This window comes from Choloepus didactylus, chromosome 2, assembly GCF_015220235.1.
Source record: "Choloepus didactylus isolate mChoDid1 chromosome 2, mChoDid1.pri, whole genome shotgun sequence".
NCBI classification, from domain to species: domain Eukaryota; kingdom Metazoa; phylum Chordata; class Mammalia; order Pilosa; family Megalonychidae; genus Choloepus; species Choloepus didactylus.
Window position 1 is genome coordinate 154,697,258 of NC_051308.1, and position 17,627 is coordinate 154,714,884.

The 17,627-nt window shown below is 37.4% G+C and overlaps 1 protein-coding gene across 1 annotated transcript; it reads right to left on the reverse strand.

The window, feature by feature from the left end:
* Window positions 1-9,608: 9,608 nt before the first annotated feature.
* LOC119518679 (transmembrane protein 62-like) lies at window positions 9,609-11,646 on the reverse strand. Its single transcript, XM_037815978.1, is given in 2 exon segments — window positions 9,609-11,389; window positions 11,464-11,646. Coding segments are annotated over 2 exon segments (1,935 nt in total). The 3' UTR covers window positions 9,609-9,637.
* Window positions 11,647-17,627: the final 5,981 nt, after the last annotated feature.

Sequence of the window (17,627 nt, forward strand, 5' to 3'; positions counted from 1 at the left end):
TGTTATTTATTCCTTTTATTTGCTGTTTATTCCTTTTATGCACTTTTATATGCTTTAATTCAGTGGAAGCTTGAGAAGGATGGGAGGTGAATTCAATTGCCTAGTCTGCCATCTTGAACTCAAATTAAACAATTCTGTACTTACTAGCAACTTAAAGAAGTTATAAATCAAGATCAAGAGAAGTTAGAATTAGTTTATGTTAATAAAAGGTATGCTCTTTGTATTTAGAAGTTTGTTCAGCAAAACGCTTTCAGTTTATAGTTTTAACAAGAACACCAAGCAAAATTTTTATTTTTATTTTTATTTATATTTCATAAAACATGAAATTATCATACAGGTCAAAATAACAGATATATTTTAGGATGTTAATTCCTATAATACATTGTTCTGAACTCAGGATATAAAACAAAATATATGGCATTCTGATCCTCAGGGTGCTTATTGACTTACTTGAGAACATGTAAGTAATAATAAAAGCTTTAATTATTTAATAAATGTTCATAGTACAGAAAAGAAGTGTCACAAGTTGTACAGACTTCTTTGTTGTTGAAGACTTTGGATTAGTGGACAGGAGAAGCTCAGTATAGTATTCTAAAACGTACTATTTGTAAAACTGCTGTGTAGATTGCCATTGAAATGTAAGCTAGCATTATTTTGTGAGAAAGGGCAATAGCATGAGCAGATACATAGTCATAGGAAAGCACAAATCATTCTGGGCTGGTTTGGCTAGGGTGAGCACTGGAGTAGCTAAGAGCTGAGCCTGGAAAATTATTCATGCCTTCCTGATGGATCAATAAGGTGATGGTTGCCAGAGACCAGGGTGGAGAGCCTGGGTGCAATTGAAATGACTGTCTAGTGTTTTTCTAAAATATAAATTCTTTTTTAAGAAACAGAAATGTCAGCTTTCTACTGTGTATTAAAATATGTTTGGTGGGTTTTCAGTTGGACCATTATCTTTGATGCCAAAGATTATCTACTTCCTAATTGGAATGTCTTAAGTGGGAGGAGCCAAGTTGCCCTATAAACTGATGGTAGGATTCTAAGACTTTATGGTAATCTCCCAATTGGTTTTTCAATTGGGCAAGTAATTTAGATTCAATTCTGGTTTCCTCTTTTGTAAAACTGGCTAACATTCATGACCTGCCTCACAAAGACATGGCATTTGTATAGGTTGGTAGAAGAGAAAGTCCAGGTAACTAGATTAGTTGTCTAGATCAATATATAAGGGACTCATAACTACTATCTCTGTGGTTTTACAGAATATTTCCCCTTTCATTTTTTTTATACACAGAGTATTTGCAGAAGTGTAATGTGATAACATAAGATAAAAAAGAGTATAATCTTTATATATTTTCACAAATCTAAGTGTTAAACTTTCTTTGGCTGGAGAAAGATAATATGTTTGCTTAAATGAATATCAGACTGTGGTACCACCCGTTAGAGCATGCATTAATTTTACATCATTCTCTTCTGTCTACAAATGCTGGACTATGTAATAGGCACTGAAATGTGAATGTTCCCATAGTGTTCCAACTAGTGAAATGATGATCTCCCTGAGGACTGGTCTTTTTAAAATTAGGCATCTATGACTCCTTTTTGATGAGAATGGATAGAAGAGATATTCTTTCAGGTTCATGTTCTTTCCATTTATTAAACAACAAAAATGTTCACCTTAATGTAATTTAATCTAATTAATTAAATTTACTTTCCCTCAGTCCTCCAAATTTTTCTGCGTCTTGCAAACTGTTCAGTAATCCTTCCCACTTACATTTGTCATGTAAATAAGGAATCTCATGAAGGAAAATTTAAATGATTTGAAGAGTATAGTTTCCCATTTCTGGAGTTACACACTGTTTACTTCCAGTTGAGTCCAGAAGTAGGCCTTATTAGGGGTACATTATGGCAAATGTAATGCTGGATTTTGATGCTCATATTGTATCACCCATTCCTAGTCTCCTCCAATTATATGTGGGTGATGACATGATTGCAATATCCAAAAAGGAAAAAAAACATAATTTTTATTAATAGCTAGAATGCACACATTACATTCAAGTGCAGGACTTCTCTGATAAATGAGGCTGCAGTACAATTCTTAGACCTAGAAGCTTAAATAGAGCTTCCCACTCTATAGAATCTAGAATGCTAAGGATGAGATCAGAACCCTGCAGTCTCAGGTTAGGTTCCCCAGGAGGCAGCCTCTCTGTCAGAGGTTAGTGTGTAGAATATTTATTAACAAGTGCCTTTGGGTCCCAAAAATTGTGAAAGGGGGGCAAGGAAGCAGGAGTGGATAGAGGAATAAATTGATCTGTGATGCCAGCCCAGTGCAGTTGTGAGATGTTGGCTGCCCTGGGAAACAGCTCTCTGTAACCAAGGCTGTCCTAGAAGGAGCTGACGTTGAAAACCGTCTGCTGGCAGTGATCCCAGCAGCTGGAATAACAAGTCCTGTATTGAAGGAGGATCTGGGAGGCCCGTTACAATGTCCATCACAGTAACCAAACACTGCCATCAGCAGTGTACGTGGATAAGGTTGGCTGGTCCACCTCTCTAGACAGGCTTTGACTGCTGCGCTTACAACCTGGGTGTCAGAGCAGAAGAGACATCTCACTGCCTGAATCAGGAACTGAAAAAGACAAGGTGGAGCCTGGCTCTTGTCTTTAAATGACTGTAACCATGGTCGCTAGGAAAATGGGGCCCATCCTTATCCTAAATTATGAACAATATGATTATCCACTCTTCCACTCATGGCAAGAGCTTTTAAAGTGAATAGATTACCCAAAAGTGTTTAACCTCATGTCCCTTCGCCTATAAGCCAAGGCACTGTGATAAGAAGAGAGGAAAGTACCCCATCTAACAATCTTGTCTGCCCAATCACCACTTGATTCTGACTTTATCCATTCTTTCCATTTGCATGGTCTTGTTAAAACTGAAAATCCTTTTGAAAATTAAAATGAGATTTAAATATGACTAGTTATGTTGTCTTTCCTCAATATGGCATCTCAGAGAGTGGTAGTGTCTTAATAGGTGACATCCAAATTGAGTAAATTTAAGTGGAGATTGCAATGCACTTCTTCGCTGAGGCTGACTGTTAAGTCTGTTGTTTTGTTTTCTCTTTTATGTTTTTGTTTTTGTTCTTCTTGTTCTCTCTCTCTCTCTCTCCCTCCCTCCCTTCCTCTCTCTTTCTCTCTCTCTCTGTCTCTGTCTCTCTCTCAACATTTATGCCTTCTAGTTAGTGAATACTCCAAATACTCCAACTCTGATGCTATAAAAAATATGATACCTCATATTTAGGATAATGAATGTAAGCAGTGAAAAATAGAGGTCATGATCTTTTCGAATTAGCAGTTTGTTATGGGCATTATTAAGTTTCCATTTAAGTAGGTGCTGCAGTCATGGAAAGAGATATTGAAAGAATTTCAAAGCTGTGTTTATATGAATCAAGTCCAACATGACCTTCAAATACTACCCCCTAGGACGTGGCTTCCCTGTCTTCAGGCATCATCTGGACTATTGCGTGTCCTTAAGAGTTTTTGTGAGAACAGCAGGGGACTTTTTTGTGTTTTCAATACACTGGAGTTCTGATATTGCATTGGTCTGAGGAACTATGATGTAATTAAAAGCTGCTTTGATTCTCAGCAACTGCTAGTGATATAATGAAATATTTGTTATACATATGGATGTTATCTATAAATTTCTGTACATATCATTTACATAATTGTTTAAGAGCTATGAATTGGTCAGGTTGTTCTTTTCTGTCACGTTTCACATGTTGAATCTTGAACAAGTTTGAGAATAACAAGCTGAGCTTGTCATTAGTAGATTAGTTACTGATAAAAAAAGTCTGTGTTCAGGATTAGTTCATTTTTACTTGCCTGAAAAGTATTTCTCTTGGAGAGCAATTACATCTGATTGACATGTTTTCATGTGCCTCCAGCCCCAGTGCATTTTTTTCTTTAGTACACTAAGCAGATCTAGATCAAGGACTGTTACATTTTTTTTTGCTCTTGTTGTTGTTGTTTTAGTGCTATTAAAGAAAATCAGGACACCAGAGGAAAAACTTAGACATCTTGTAAAGCACAACTTAAAACAAATTATAAAATATGTACGAAGAGGTGTGAATTTTGTTGCAGAGGGTTACTAGACTATCTCTGAGCTCAGGTTGCTAAAAGTCAAATGAAAGACAAGAGCATAACATGGTTAATATAAGAAACATTTTGTGTTTCCAGTATAAACAGTGGGCAATATCTTATTTCTTTGAAAAATAAAAATAGTGTGTGTTAATAGAAAAATATATGGAGCTGGAAACTTATGTTCTTGTCTAAGATTTGTGGCTGAGTTGCATTTAATTGTGAGCAAGACACTTTAATGGAATTTCTATTCTTACCATATAAAGAAGGGAAACTGGATGATTTCTATGGATTCTCCAAATTCTAACACTCCATGACTATATGAAATATGACCGTATGAAGGTCTCTGACATGACCTTCTAACACAGAAAAGTAGAGAAATGCATGTGGACTGTATCTTGTAAATCACTACTGAGTTGGCCACTTCATGAACAGCTCTAACTAAAGGAGCTGGTACTCGAACTGTGTCCATCCCATCTTCTCCAGCAGACTATAAGCTTCTTGGGTACAAGCAAAAGGTTTTATGTATGTTCATGACCCTAGTGATGGCCCTTCACATTCCTACCATATAGGCTCTCAAAAAATATTTGATGAATGATTGAGCGATGCCTATTATGAATTTTTAAGACTTCCAACAATGAGCCAATTCCTGCCTTTGAATGAATGTTTTTATTGTATTCAGTCAATATCTCAGAATAAATAACCCGGATATTTTGGAGCTCCTGGTGATTCTAGAATTCAGTATAAGATATTGTATAACATCTTAGTTTTAGTTAATCTTTTAATGGTGACCTGCAAATAAAAAATCTCTAGCCTAGGGGTGTACCCTTTTCCTGGCTTTCTCATTATCTGATTAAGTCTTCTGATTTCTCTCTTTCTTTCCATATTCCTTCCTTTTCTATATTAGATATTGGGGATTATAATGGGTGCAGACGATTCAAATGTCAAACATTAAAAACATTGTATTGCTGGCATGGTAAACTCCCAAATATATACTCTTTATAGCCCATGTAATATGATAAAATATAGTACTTATTCTAGTAAGTGGAGAAAATGCTTCACAGCACACCTGCCAAATGGAAGTCATTGTTCAAGGCACTCAGAGCTACATGTTCTGTTTCCTCTTGCTGTAAGAGAACTGCCAGTCCACTGAGGAAGATGGGCATCTAAACAGAGGGAGGGCTTCGTAAGTTGCATAACACCCCACCCGAGCAGTCTGAAGGCTCATAGCCGGAGCATCACTGGATGTAGTTACAAATCCTGCACTTCTCACCTCCTATCTTGACCTTTTTTATTTTTTCCCTAGCCCGAACTATATATCTTAGCCCTGGTGACCCAGGATAATTCCTGTGAAAGAGATATTTTGTAGCTTGATCCTAGAAGAAAAGATTTAGCAGTTGCCTTAAGAGGACATGCCCAATTTATTTGTGTTTCAGGTGTAGTTACTGACACAAAACTCCATATGTCAAAACGGATTCGTGTTGTGTTTCTATGCTAATACTTCTCTGCAGGGCTAATTTGAGACTATGACTGCTTTCTCCATTGCTCTAATTAATTGTAAGAGTTATTATCAGATATCTAGATTGATTAATGTTTCAGTGTTTTTGTCACTTTTTTAGGGAAAGCAGAATGTAACAATGTAGCACTAAGTACTGGGAAATCATGATGAATAGTTTTGACTTCTAAATTACCTTTAAAACTTACTCTGTTTTGGGTTTTCTTTCCACAGAACGTTTAGGATTTCATAGTTATGGTCATCTTTTCTAACAGGATAATTCCCCTCTCTATTTAACAAGCAAATATCAAATGTCCATGATAGAAAGATTATTTATACACCCTGGTATTTTAGGGAATAAAAGGTATTGTTGCCATCCAGCTCTTGAAGCACTTGGGCTGGCACAGCCCTGCACCCAAAGAGCATGCCAGACACAGAGTGAGACATGGGCTTAGTAGGACTTTCAGGAGAGAGTTCTTCCTGGTGGAGGGAAGTTTGCACTTCCCAAAGGCAGCAGTGCAAGGGGCAGCTTATAAGAGTTTAGAACAAAGACATTCCATAGGGTATGAGAACTGAGTTTTAGCAAAGTCTCATGACATAGAGGTCTGGAGGTTTGTTATCAACATGATCAGGGGAGGGGGGTTTCAGTGCTTTGTTTATTATACCATCCATACATACTTTCTTCCTTGAGGAGGTCTGATGACCTTCAACTTCTGTCCTGGTCACGCAGGCTGCTATGTGCTATGGGGCCTCATTCCCATTAGGGAGGGGGAGCCTGGGCCCTGGGGCCCCACAGGTATGGACTGCTGGGGGAGCTGGTTTTATGGGGAGGCACACTCATTTCCTCAAGGTGGTCCCAGTCTGGTGGGGGAAGTAAACAATCTGCAATACCTTTTAAAATGATAAATATGAATATGCTTGGGGCTATAACAGAGGAGCAAATTGCCATGGAAAAGCAGAATGTAAGCCCCATGAAGGCAGGAGTGAGTCCGTCGTGTTCCCTGCTGTAGTTCCCAGTGTCTGATGCAGAGGAGATACTCAACAGATGTGCTGATTTTATGGTTTCTTATGTCTGGGGTTTTATAGTGGAGTAGCATTTGAACTAAGCTTTAAAGAGTAAGTAAGATTTTCTTTAACAAGCAGAGAGGACATTCTAGGAAAAAACAATGTCAGGAACAAAATAATGTGGTATGGGTAACTGCCTGTAATCTAGAGCAGCTGCAGTGGAGGAAGTCCGTGGCAGCACACAGGCCAGGCCAGTGTTGAGACAGCGATATTAAAAGTGGGCAGCAAAGGAGAGGCTAGGCCTCCCTATGGTTGTGCCTAAAAGCCTCCTCCCAAATGCCTCTTTGTTGCTCAGATGTGGCCCTATCTCTCTAGCTAAGCCTACTTAGCAGGTGAAATCACTGCCCTCCCCACTATGTGGGATCTGACACCCAGGGGAGTGAATCTCCCTGGCAACGTGGAATATGACTCCCGGGGAGGAATGTAGACCCAGCATCATGGGATGGAGAACATCTTCTTGCCCAAAAGGAAATGAAATAAGCTTCAGTGGCAGAGAGATTCCAAAAGGAGCCGAGAGATCACTCTGGTGGGCACTCTTACACACAAATATAGGCAACCCTTTTTAGGTTCTAGTGAATTGGAGTAGCTAGCAGTAAATACCTGGAACTGTCAAACTGCAACCCGGAACCCGGGAATCTTGAAGATGATTGTATAGAAATGTAGCTTATAGGGGGTGACAATGTGATTGGGAAAGCCATATGGACCACACTCCCCTTTGTCTCGTTTATGGATGGATGAGTAGAAAAATGGGTGAAAGAAAAAAACAAACAAAGAAACAAACAAAGGCACCCAGTGTTCTTTTTTACTTTAATAGTTTTTTTTCACTTTAATTATTATTCTTGTTATTTTTGTGTGTGTGGTAATCAAGGTGTTCAGGACTGATTTTGGTGATGAATGCACAGCTATGTAATGGTACTGTGAACAATCGAATGTACACTTTGTTTTGTATGACTGCATGGTATGTGAATATATCTCAATAAAATGAATTAAAAAAAAAAATGGGGGGCAGCAACCAGAGGCTGCCTTAAATGCTCTCTGTCTTCTTGTGTGTTCCAAATTTGTTACATGCAGGAGATTTCCCGGTATAGAGGAGAACCATATAACTAATTAACTCACAAACAAGATGAGTAGTTGATCCTCAAAACATCTTTCTCTGTATTTTTACTAATAGTATTCCACTAATAATTGATTGTTCATGTTGGTTAAGGGTTGTAACCCATGGATTATATAGCATGTAGCTCACAGAGTCTGCATGATTTTGTTGACATATTGTTAAACAATTGGGCCAGCATTTAAAAATGGAAAGACCAGATATCATAATCTGAATCTTTGGTTTCTCCTGAAAAGCGCAGATCTGGTAAGACGGGGCCCACAGGCCAGCATGGAGCACTCTCCTAGGTGTCCCTTTTAGACCCACATGCCGTCTCCTAGATGCCACCTGCTGGTGTCTTTCCATGCCTGCCCTCTCTTCTCTTGGAGCCTGAGTTTATCCTCTGATATGTGGCCTCGAAGCCCCTATCTAGCCTAGGGGACATGTATCAATCTATATGGACCCTGTATAAGATATAGATATTATCCCTTTGAACCGATGTGTTTTACAGAAACATTTCCACCTAATTTGTTGTTTGCCTTTTAATTTTGCTTTTTATTTTTCTGGTATAGCTTTTAACTTTATGTCATCAAATCTGTTCTTTTACTTTGATATGATTTTAGTTTTCTTTCTTTTTAATAATTTAAGAAATTTATTAAAGTCTCCCCCCCTTTCCTGCTCTTTTTCTCTACTCCAATTGACTTTCCATTTAGGCAGTCCTCACTCTAAAGGTTTAAAATAAATTTTATGTTATTCTTCTAGGTAAGCTATATTTTGTTGGTTATGATCCTTTCTTTCCCATGAAATATCATGCAGGTATCATTTATTGAATGTATACGTAAAATGTGGTGTGTTTTGAGTGGTCTGTTCTCCACTAATCTGCCTTTTCTCATACTTGCCAGCAAGTTCTAATTATTTTAGCCTTACGTGTTTAAATATTTTGTAAAATGGATCCCTCCCTCTTTAAAACAATTATTACTGTTCTGATTATATTTTCAAATAAATTTTAGAATCATTTGATCAAATTCCAATGAGATTTTAATTTTAATAAGTGCACTACAATTTTGAGAAAAACATTTAAAAATTAGTTTTCCGATTTAAGTGCATGTTAGACCTTTTCTTATATTTGATTCTTTCTTTTATATCTTCCAATGAAGTATTGCACTTATAGTTATTTAGGACATGCTTTCCTGCTAATAATTTAAATTTTGTTTTGTGGTTGTAAATGGGACCTCTTCTTGGTTTACTTTTCTATCACAGTATTTTTTAGTATACAAGAATATTTATTTATTTTTTATTTTTTATTTATTTATTTATTTTTTTACTCATTCATTCATTCATTTATTTGATTAGTTGAAAACACCCCCGACTGAGAAAGCAGAGAGTCTATAACCCTGAGGGCAAACAGGACTGGGAGCTAATTTCTCAACTGATAGTTAGAATGGGGCCCAAGTCCACACTGGTTCACTGCCCCTAAAATGGCACCCTTGCCAGTTTTTGAGTGCCAGGCTCTGTGCCAGGTGTTTTAAATGAGATAATCCAAAAAACACGCTGGGCCTCAGACACTCCCACACACCCAACCATGCAATGCATCTCCTGGATAAGGGCTTTCTCTTCACAAAGGTAAATCAACCCTTGGCCTCCTTGGAGAATGAAGGAATCACGCATTATTTAGAGACTTGTCTCTAGTCCATTCTGCAGGAATCAGTAGTGGGTAATCCCTCCAACTCTGGATATCCAAGGAGCAGCAGCTCCCTGAAGTTTTCCCACCAACTGGACTTCTACCTGCTGCTGGTGCAGGGTCCTGCATTAGAGGGACGGAAACTAGAGCTTGGTCCAGCTGCCAGTGGTAAGATATAGCCATCAGAAGCTCAGGTGGCTTTTTAACAGCACCACAAAGTTTCCAAGCTCAGTGGAGTTCAGTATCCACACACGACGAATGAGAACAGGTGTCAGCAGTGTCAACCAGGTCCACAAAGGGGAGAAGAAAAAAGCTAGGGTGCCATATGTCACATGAAGAAAGTAGCAGGAATAAGCCTGCCAGATGTACAGCAGTAGCATAAGTAGGTGAACAGGTATAATTTTCAAGTATTTATCTTGGTGGAGATGAGATCTGAAGTTGTGACCAAAGCACCGTTGCAATAAGCTCCAACACAGGTAAGCCATCAAAGGAATGTTAAAAAACGCCAGCTGAAGAATTCCAACTATAAATGTTAAGCTGCCTTGTAGGAAATGCCCATCAACAAAGATCCCAAAGGAAAAGAGGCAGCCCAATTTGCCTTTAGTGATTTCACCAACAAACCATGGTCCCAGCACTGTATACAGTGTCAGCAATAACACAAAATAGTAGAAGATGTTTATTTTGCTCAAAACATGAAGGGAAAACAAAGTCAGATTTACAAATCCTGGAGATCCTTTAAGCTTTGGATGTCCTCGATACCTAAAAGTAATAAGAATGGTGATCTGGATCAGTACAATCAGCAAAAAGAGGACCCGTGCCACAATATAGAAATCAGTAAGGAGAATAAATGATGCCAGGGGATCAAATCTGAGATGAATATCCTCTTGAATGGAAAATATGTGATGAACAGTCTTACTTCTTCCAGCAGAATCCTGGACAATTACTTCTATGTTATGTGTCCCATCACTGTAGTTTCTGGGGTTCCACTTCAATATGAAAATAGGACCAGACAAATGAATAGCCTGTCCTAAATGAACTCCATCAATCTTAACTATGACAGAAGTAATGGAGGATAAGGAAAAGGCCAAGACTCTGATGTGTGTTGAGTGAAGGAGTCTTTCTAGTGGTTCATGTTTAGTGCAACTATAGAGGAGTGATTTAGGGTTGGTGATAAGAACCACAGGCCACTTGCCAAAGACCAAATCTGCAAAGCTAAAGAGGTCATGATCAAAAGCAAAGATCCGGTACCTTCTGTTATCCTTCCAGTCTCCCACCTCAAGTTCCAAAGTGCCCTGGAAGTGACAAGTATGCAAAACAGGCATCAATCCACCAAGTGTATGGAGGTGCCCACACAAATAAGCTGTAGCTGAACTCATTATTGACCGGATGCCTGGTGATGGAGAAAGGATAGTGGATGTTGTAAAATGTCCAAACCATATAGTATGGTTGCTCCGACTACTTTCCTGGGCCAGTAATAAAAGCTCTTCCATCCGTTTCTCATTTAAAATTCCAAAGAAATTATAGGGTCTCTTAGGTCCTGGATTGAGAGTGGCATCCACAGAGATGAAAGAATAGTTGCCAAAGGGAGTACGGTGCACATAATGGAAAGAGCCATCCCTACGTACAGCAGAATATTTCCTGTAATAATTCTCAACACTCTCCAGACTTGGGATATTGAATGCATCATGATTTCCTCAGATATCCAGCCATTTGGTTTTTTCCAGGACCCTTGTCTTCTTTAGAATACCCTGGTAAGTTTGCCATTCTACCTCATGCTGCCTGGATCCCAGCTTGTCCTTTGTTTTGGCATCTGTCAGGTCTCCTGTTACTAAGACGAGGGCTGGTTGAATGATGTCAATATTTTCAGAACAGAACTTCTCTAAATCTACCGCTCTGTCTCGATCCTGAAACCTGCTCACGTGAAGATCGGATATCTGCCGAAAGCAGGTATTAAAACAGAGATATCTGAGTCAGGAAGCGGCAGCATGGGCAGCGGCGGCTAAGCGGCTCTCTGCAGGCCCCAGAAGATGTTGCTGTCTCCAGGGCCCGGCGCTGGGTGCCAGCTCCGGGGGGCGCGGGGCTGGGGCAGCGGCGAGGATGGGCCAGCCAAGCCATAGTGCTCCAAGAGCACTGCCACCAGCGCCGCGGCCGCCAGCCCCGCGACCACCCTCAGCGCTAGCGCTGCGGCCATCCCGACCGCCCACCAAGGCCGAATATTTATTTTTTATGTCTGGTGATTATACCATACTTTTAAGTAATTTTAATAGCTTTTCAGATTATTGTTTTCTGTTTTTGTGCTATAAAATCAAGTCATCTGTAAATAATCACGATTTTTGCCTTCTTTTCTATGCTGATAATTTTGTTTCTGTTTTAAATTAAGAATTTTGAGATAATATTCATTAAAATAACATATATATCCTTTAGCCAGTGCCTTGTATATTTTATGAACCCAATAAATATTTTACAATGTTATTATTAGTATCAATTGTAAGTAATAATAGTAATTGCAGATATTATTACATTGTTAAGCAAAATGTTGGATGGTGGTTTGAAATAGATACAATAAAGAAGTGCTAAAAAGATACACAACTATTGAGATGATCGTCTTTTAAAATGTAAGCTGCTAATGTTTTATATTAATAGACCTTCTAATTTTATACTATTCCTAGATTCCTATAATCAATGCCATTTGGTTAAGGTAGATAACTTACTATATTGTTGAATTCTATTTGCTAGTATTTCGATTAAGCTTTTATACCTTTTTTAAGTGACATTCATCTGTATTTTAGTTTTTCTGGAATTTCTGTTAGAAATATAAAAATCAGCGTTATGTTTCTCTTTAGAATGACCTGGATTCTTGAAACGGCTCATGTAACAGGAATAACCTGTTCCTTGAGAGTTTGAAGGAATTCAAAATAATTTGCCAGTCAATCCATTATGGCCCTGGGTTCCTTTTCAGGCTCTTTGGATATGGCTTTCCGATAACTTGTTCAGTTTGTAACCTGTTGTGCTCTTTTGATACTTTTTATTTACATAAAGCATTAAATGATTGATGTTTTGAAATGTATTATTATTTAGGCATGTTTATTTCTAAAGTCTTTTCTATCTGTTGTATTCTATTTCTCATTTTAAAAATTTGTGAGTTTTATTTTGTCTTGATTAGCTTTTATGTTATATATGTTCTCTGAGCATTTCCACCCTGCTTTTTGCATGTTGTTGTTTTTATAAAACTACTTTTAGATACATTTATTAGTTGCAATGTTTTTCTGTTAAGACTGTAATGAAATGACTCAAAACAATGCATCAAGATTTTTCTTCTCATTTATTAACCTCCCATTCATTAGATTTAGACTCTTTCCAAATAGCCAGGCATACTAATTTTTTTTTTAAATGAATTAAACTTACTCATTAGTATTTTGAATATTAGTGTTTCTGGATATTGCTGAATTGGCAATTTCATCACATGCCCACAAAAGTAACCCAATAAGATCTTTATGGCATCATTAGCCTGTAATTCTCTAGTTCTTATGACTAATGTGTAGGTTGAGACCTCATAAAACCCTACATTTTAATTCAGTATGTCTTAAGACATCATCCCTAACAAGCATTTGCTATGCCTTAAGATATCTTTCCTAATAAGCACGAGGGTTTAGATGCTGTTCTCATTCTTTAAAAAGCAATGAGTGCAGCAGTTAATTAACTTATTATAATGTCATAAATCCCAGCTCTAGCCGTGACCACTGACTCCTCCCCCAACCTTTACCAAGAACATTTTCATTTCAGATGAATCATCCCCTGGGTACTCGATGAGAGGTGGGTGACCATGCAGAACTCAGGTCAGATACAATAATACAATCCACACTGCTGGCGAATGTCAAGCCTTCTACTCTCACCTCCTACCTTCCTGTGTCTGGGCGCCTTTATGCTTCACTGGAATCAGCAGCTGGTGATGGCAGAATGAGGGGGTTTCTCTTCTCCAGATTTCAATTCTCTTGAAAGTAATCTTCAGGATGATTTGTATGTTGAGTAGATGTATGGGGTTAGATCCCTGTCTCATATGATAATTACTCAAGTTGTTTGATGATAGCACTGAGGTCTAGGAACTTTTATATAAATTTTTTTAAAGCACTTTTTGCATAGAGTAAATACTGTTAGAAGCAGTTCTGGGTGCTATTTTAATTTTAATTTCATTCTTAGCTTTGCCCCTATAGGATCTTAAATATTTACTTTTGCTGAACAATTTGCTACGATGTAGAAGTTTGAAACTTTTATAGAATTTTCCTTCCTTGGGACTCCATTTATAAAATTGCTCATTTTTATAATGTGTGATTTATTTGCAGTAACCTGAAATTTTGACGCTACCCATCCAACGTATATGCTGAAGGAGTCATTTCAATACTAATTGGACCACTTTACCAGTTACTGGTTTGAGCAAGTCACCATACTTCTCTGAGCATCAATGCCTCATCCATAAAAGTAGAATATTAATATTCATGTTTTGGAATAAAGAGGTAATGTTTGTAATGTGCTTAATAGAATGCCACCTCTGGAATTCTTTTTACACCTCTCAGTTTTCAAGACCTTTATTGAGTCAAATATAATGAAGGAGGTAAATTGGTTGCCCCCTAAATCCTCTTTTACACCCAAAATAGCCCTAATTTAGAGTTTTAACCAGTTATAATATAAATATATATGAGGTAGTGTGAATATCAAGATAGTCATTTGAGTCTGGCAGATAATATTATTTTTATTTTAAAATATTATTATTTTAAAAGTGTGGTAACTGAGGTTCAGCAAGATAAAATAATTTACTCATTCATGGTTGCAGTATTAAGTGGTGAACCGGGATTCAAATGCTTGATTTTCAACCCTGGGCCTTTCCAACTTCTTTCTGCAAAATATCATAGACTGCTTGAAGTGGGAGAGCCTTTTGAGATCATTACCTTTCAGTGACAAATATAACCAGCTTTTCAATTGTCTTTATCTTCAGAATTAATGTATTTCACCAGAATCATTATTTTTGAGTTATCTAATTTGATTTATTATTTGTCTAAACCAAGTGTATATTTTCCTTCAAAATTTCATCATAAAAAATTAATAGTATAAACATTTATTGAGCACCTACGTTCCCAGCACTGTTCTAATCACTGAGAATACAATAGTGAACTATTATATAAGTGCATTTTTATTGTGAATATTACTACTACTAATAAAAGTGCTGTATATATTTTTTATATTTTAAAATAATTACAATGAAAGTAAGAATTCCCCAAATTTCTTATTTTCTTTTCAGCTTCTCACTGGGTGAGAATTACATATGTTCATTTTCCCAGCTTATCATTCAAATCCTTTTTATTGGGAGAAATATATATATTTTGATTCCCTCTCATTCCTTTGCATTTCAGCTATGTCACCTGAGCAGTTTGGGGCTCCTCCTTTTGTGTGTGAACTCTAAGACAGCCAGGATAAGCCAAGTCTATGGCTTGAATTTACTTTTCACTTAGTATAGACTCTAATTGGTCCCTAAAGAATTGGAGTTCAATGCTCTCTGATAAATCTGATCTCGTTTTTCTAACTGTGATGTACAATTATTATAGTTTCATGCAACCATGGTTGGGCTGTGAAAGTCTCTTTCCCAACATGATTGCTCAGTTCGATTAAGCCATCATTTGGGCTGCTTTTCAGTTCCCTTCCTGTGTCTTTACAATGCCTTGTGGCCTTTAGTAACTACTTCTCCTTGTTCAATATTCTTACCAGGCTTCACTTGCACCTGTAACTCCATGATTGTGATTATTATTCTGCATGTTGAATACCATTTTCTTGCCAAGCTTCTTGCAATGCTCTTCAGCCATGGAGGAATAATTAAATAAGTTGAGATCAAGTGTTCCTAGCCAGGGTGAAGACCCTGAAGATAGATCTAGATATTTATGACCTAACAGAGAGAAAGAGTCAGAGACACAGAAACAGAAAGAAAGATGAAGAAAATATTATTTGGTAAGTGAACTTACAAATAAAATTAACTTCTTTGAAAAATAATGTTATTCATTTTCTGATTACAAAAATAGTACATGTACATTGTAAAAAAAAACAAAACAAAAATGGACTATACAGGTATCTATAAGACAAGGAAGTAAAAATTTTCTATAACACACTACCCAGAAATAACCATTGCTAACATCTTGGTATATATCCTTCCTGACTCTCTTCTTTGCATACATCATTCGAAACAAACAAAGCAAAACAAAACAAAAATGGCATCATGTTCTGCATATTTTCTAACCTTCTTTTTTCCTTTAATATACTGTGAATATTTTTCGGTACCAAAAAAATAGACTTTAATCATCATTTTTAATGGTTACATTTTATGGATGGGCCATCATTCAACTTTACTCCTTTAGTGGTCATCATTTATGTTATTTAGAATTTTAAATATTATAATAAATCTTATTGTAAACATTTCTGAACAAATGTCCTTACACACTTGTCTGTTTAATCTTAAGGAGAAATGCTTGAGTATAATTGCTGTGTCTAAGGGATGCTCCTCCCCTCTGTATCTCCCTTTCTTCTAAGAGTAAGTTCAAATTTCTTAGCATGTCCACACAAGAGCTTTCAAAATCTGTCTTCACCTATCATTCTTCTACATTGCATCATTACCCCAAAATGCACACTGCATTGACTCAGGTTTCTACAAAAGAATGTATTTCCACATCCATATTCTTATTTCCTGCTGCTCTTTCTATTTGGAATGCTTGCCTTCACATTTTCCTGTTCTATTATATTTCTAATTGCCATTTAAAGTCCTGCTCAAGTGTTAGTTCTTCTATCATTTTCTAATTCCTCATAAGTAAAATTAATTTCTCTCTAATCTATCCTCCTGTACATTAATGATTCATCGGATTGCAGTGTTTCTTGAAGTTCTTTCCGTCTTTCAGTCAATCACCAAATCCTTGGCAAGCACCTACTAAGTTCCAGACTTTTGTTTTAGATTAGCAAAACAGGCTTGTCTAACTGATTTATTGCAACTTATATTCTTGCATATTTTAGGAATATGTTCATGGAAAAGTTGCTTATAATATTAAGAAAACTAAAAGCAATGGATGTTGGCCTGGCACCAGTTTGGACCAGGGTTAAAATTATGAATAATAAGCTTTCATCTCATGTGTCAACAATAATCAATCATTAGTGGCTGCCTGAAGTGTGTTTTGAGAATGATTATGAGGCATATTCTCCTTAGTGATCTACCATGGCCTGGGAGCAAAGGTATTTGCCGTATCTGGGATTAAGGTATGTGACTTCAGCCACTCCATAGGGGTTGGGGACTTAAGAGGGAATGAGAAGAGGATGGGGTACAGGTAGAAAGCTAGGGGAAAACTTAGGGTCTTGAGTATTGTGCAAAGCACCCTACATTCTTCCATGATTGGGAAGAGGACAGCAGGTAATGTCTTCTTTAAATATCCTCCTTTCTTCTCTAAGCATTTTCCTAAGCATCTTCTTTTAGACATCAAAGTGTAATAACTTTAGGCTCTTCTCTTCCATAGCCAGTTTTCTTTCTCCACGTTGCCCTACGAGATCCACATTCTAGACTCTGCCGTCCCGGCCAAAGATTGCTGGCCTTTCCTTCTTTTTGCTAGGTTCCGAATAATCTAAGTTATGTGGAGGTATTCCTGGGCCCTAATGTGGAATGGGGATGCATATTAATTGGCCTTTTCTAGATGTTGAGTAAATGTTGTTCAGAACATTAGGGAATCCACAAACTTTTATGCTTCTGTTTTAGGCCTAAAAGGATGCCTGAAGTTAGGATTTCCTGCTTTGCTGAGGACAATCTTGGTTTAAGCCTACCATCCTGGCACACTGTGGCACCCTCTTTCGTCTGGCCATAGAGGTTTCATTTGCCCACAGCATAAATATTTGATGGTAAGAACTGGAGACATTCATGTGTAGGGGGCCTTTTCAGATTGGCCTGAATAAAAAAAATAGAATAAAACATCTCCAATATAACTTTTGTGGTAGTTTGGAGCTATGTCCCCCAGAAAAACATGTTCTTAAATTTAATCCAATTCTGCGGGTGTGAATCCTTGAAAATAGGATGTTTTGATGAGGTAAACTTCAGGTAGGGTGTGACCCAGAATGGGCCTTAAACCTATTACTGAAAGCCTTTTAGGGAAGGTCACA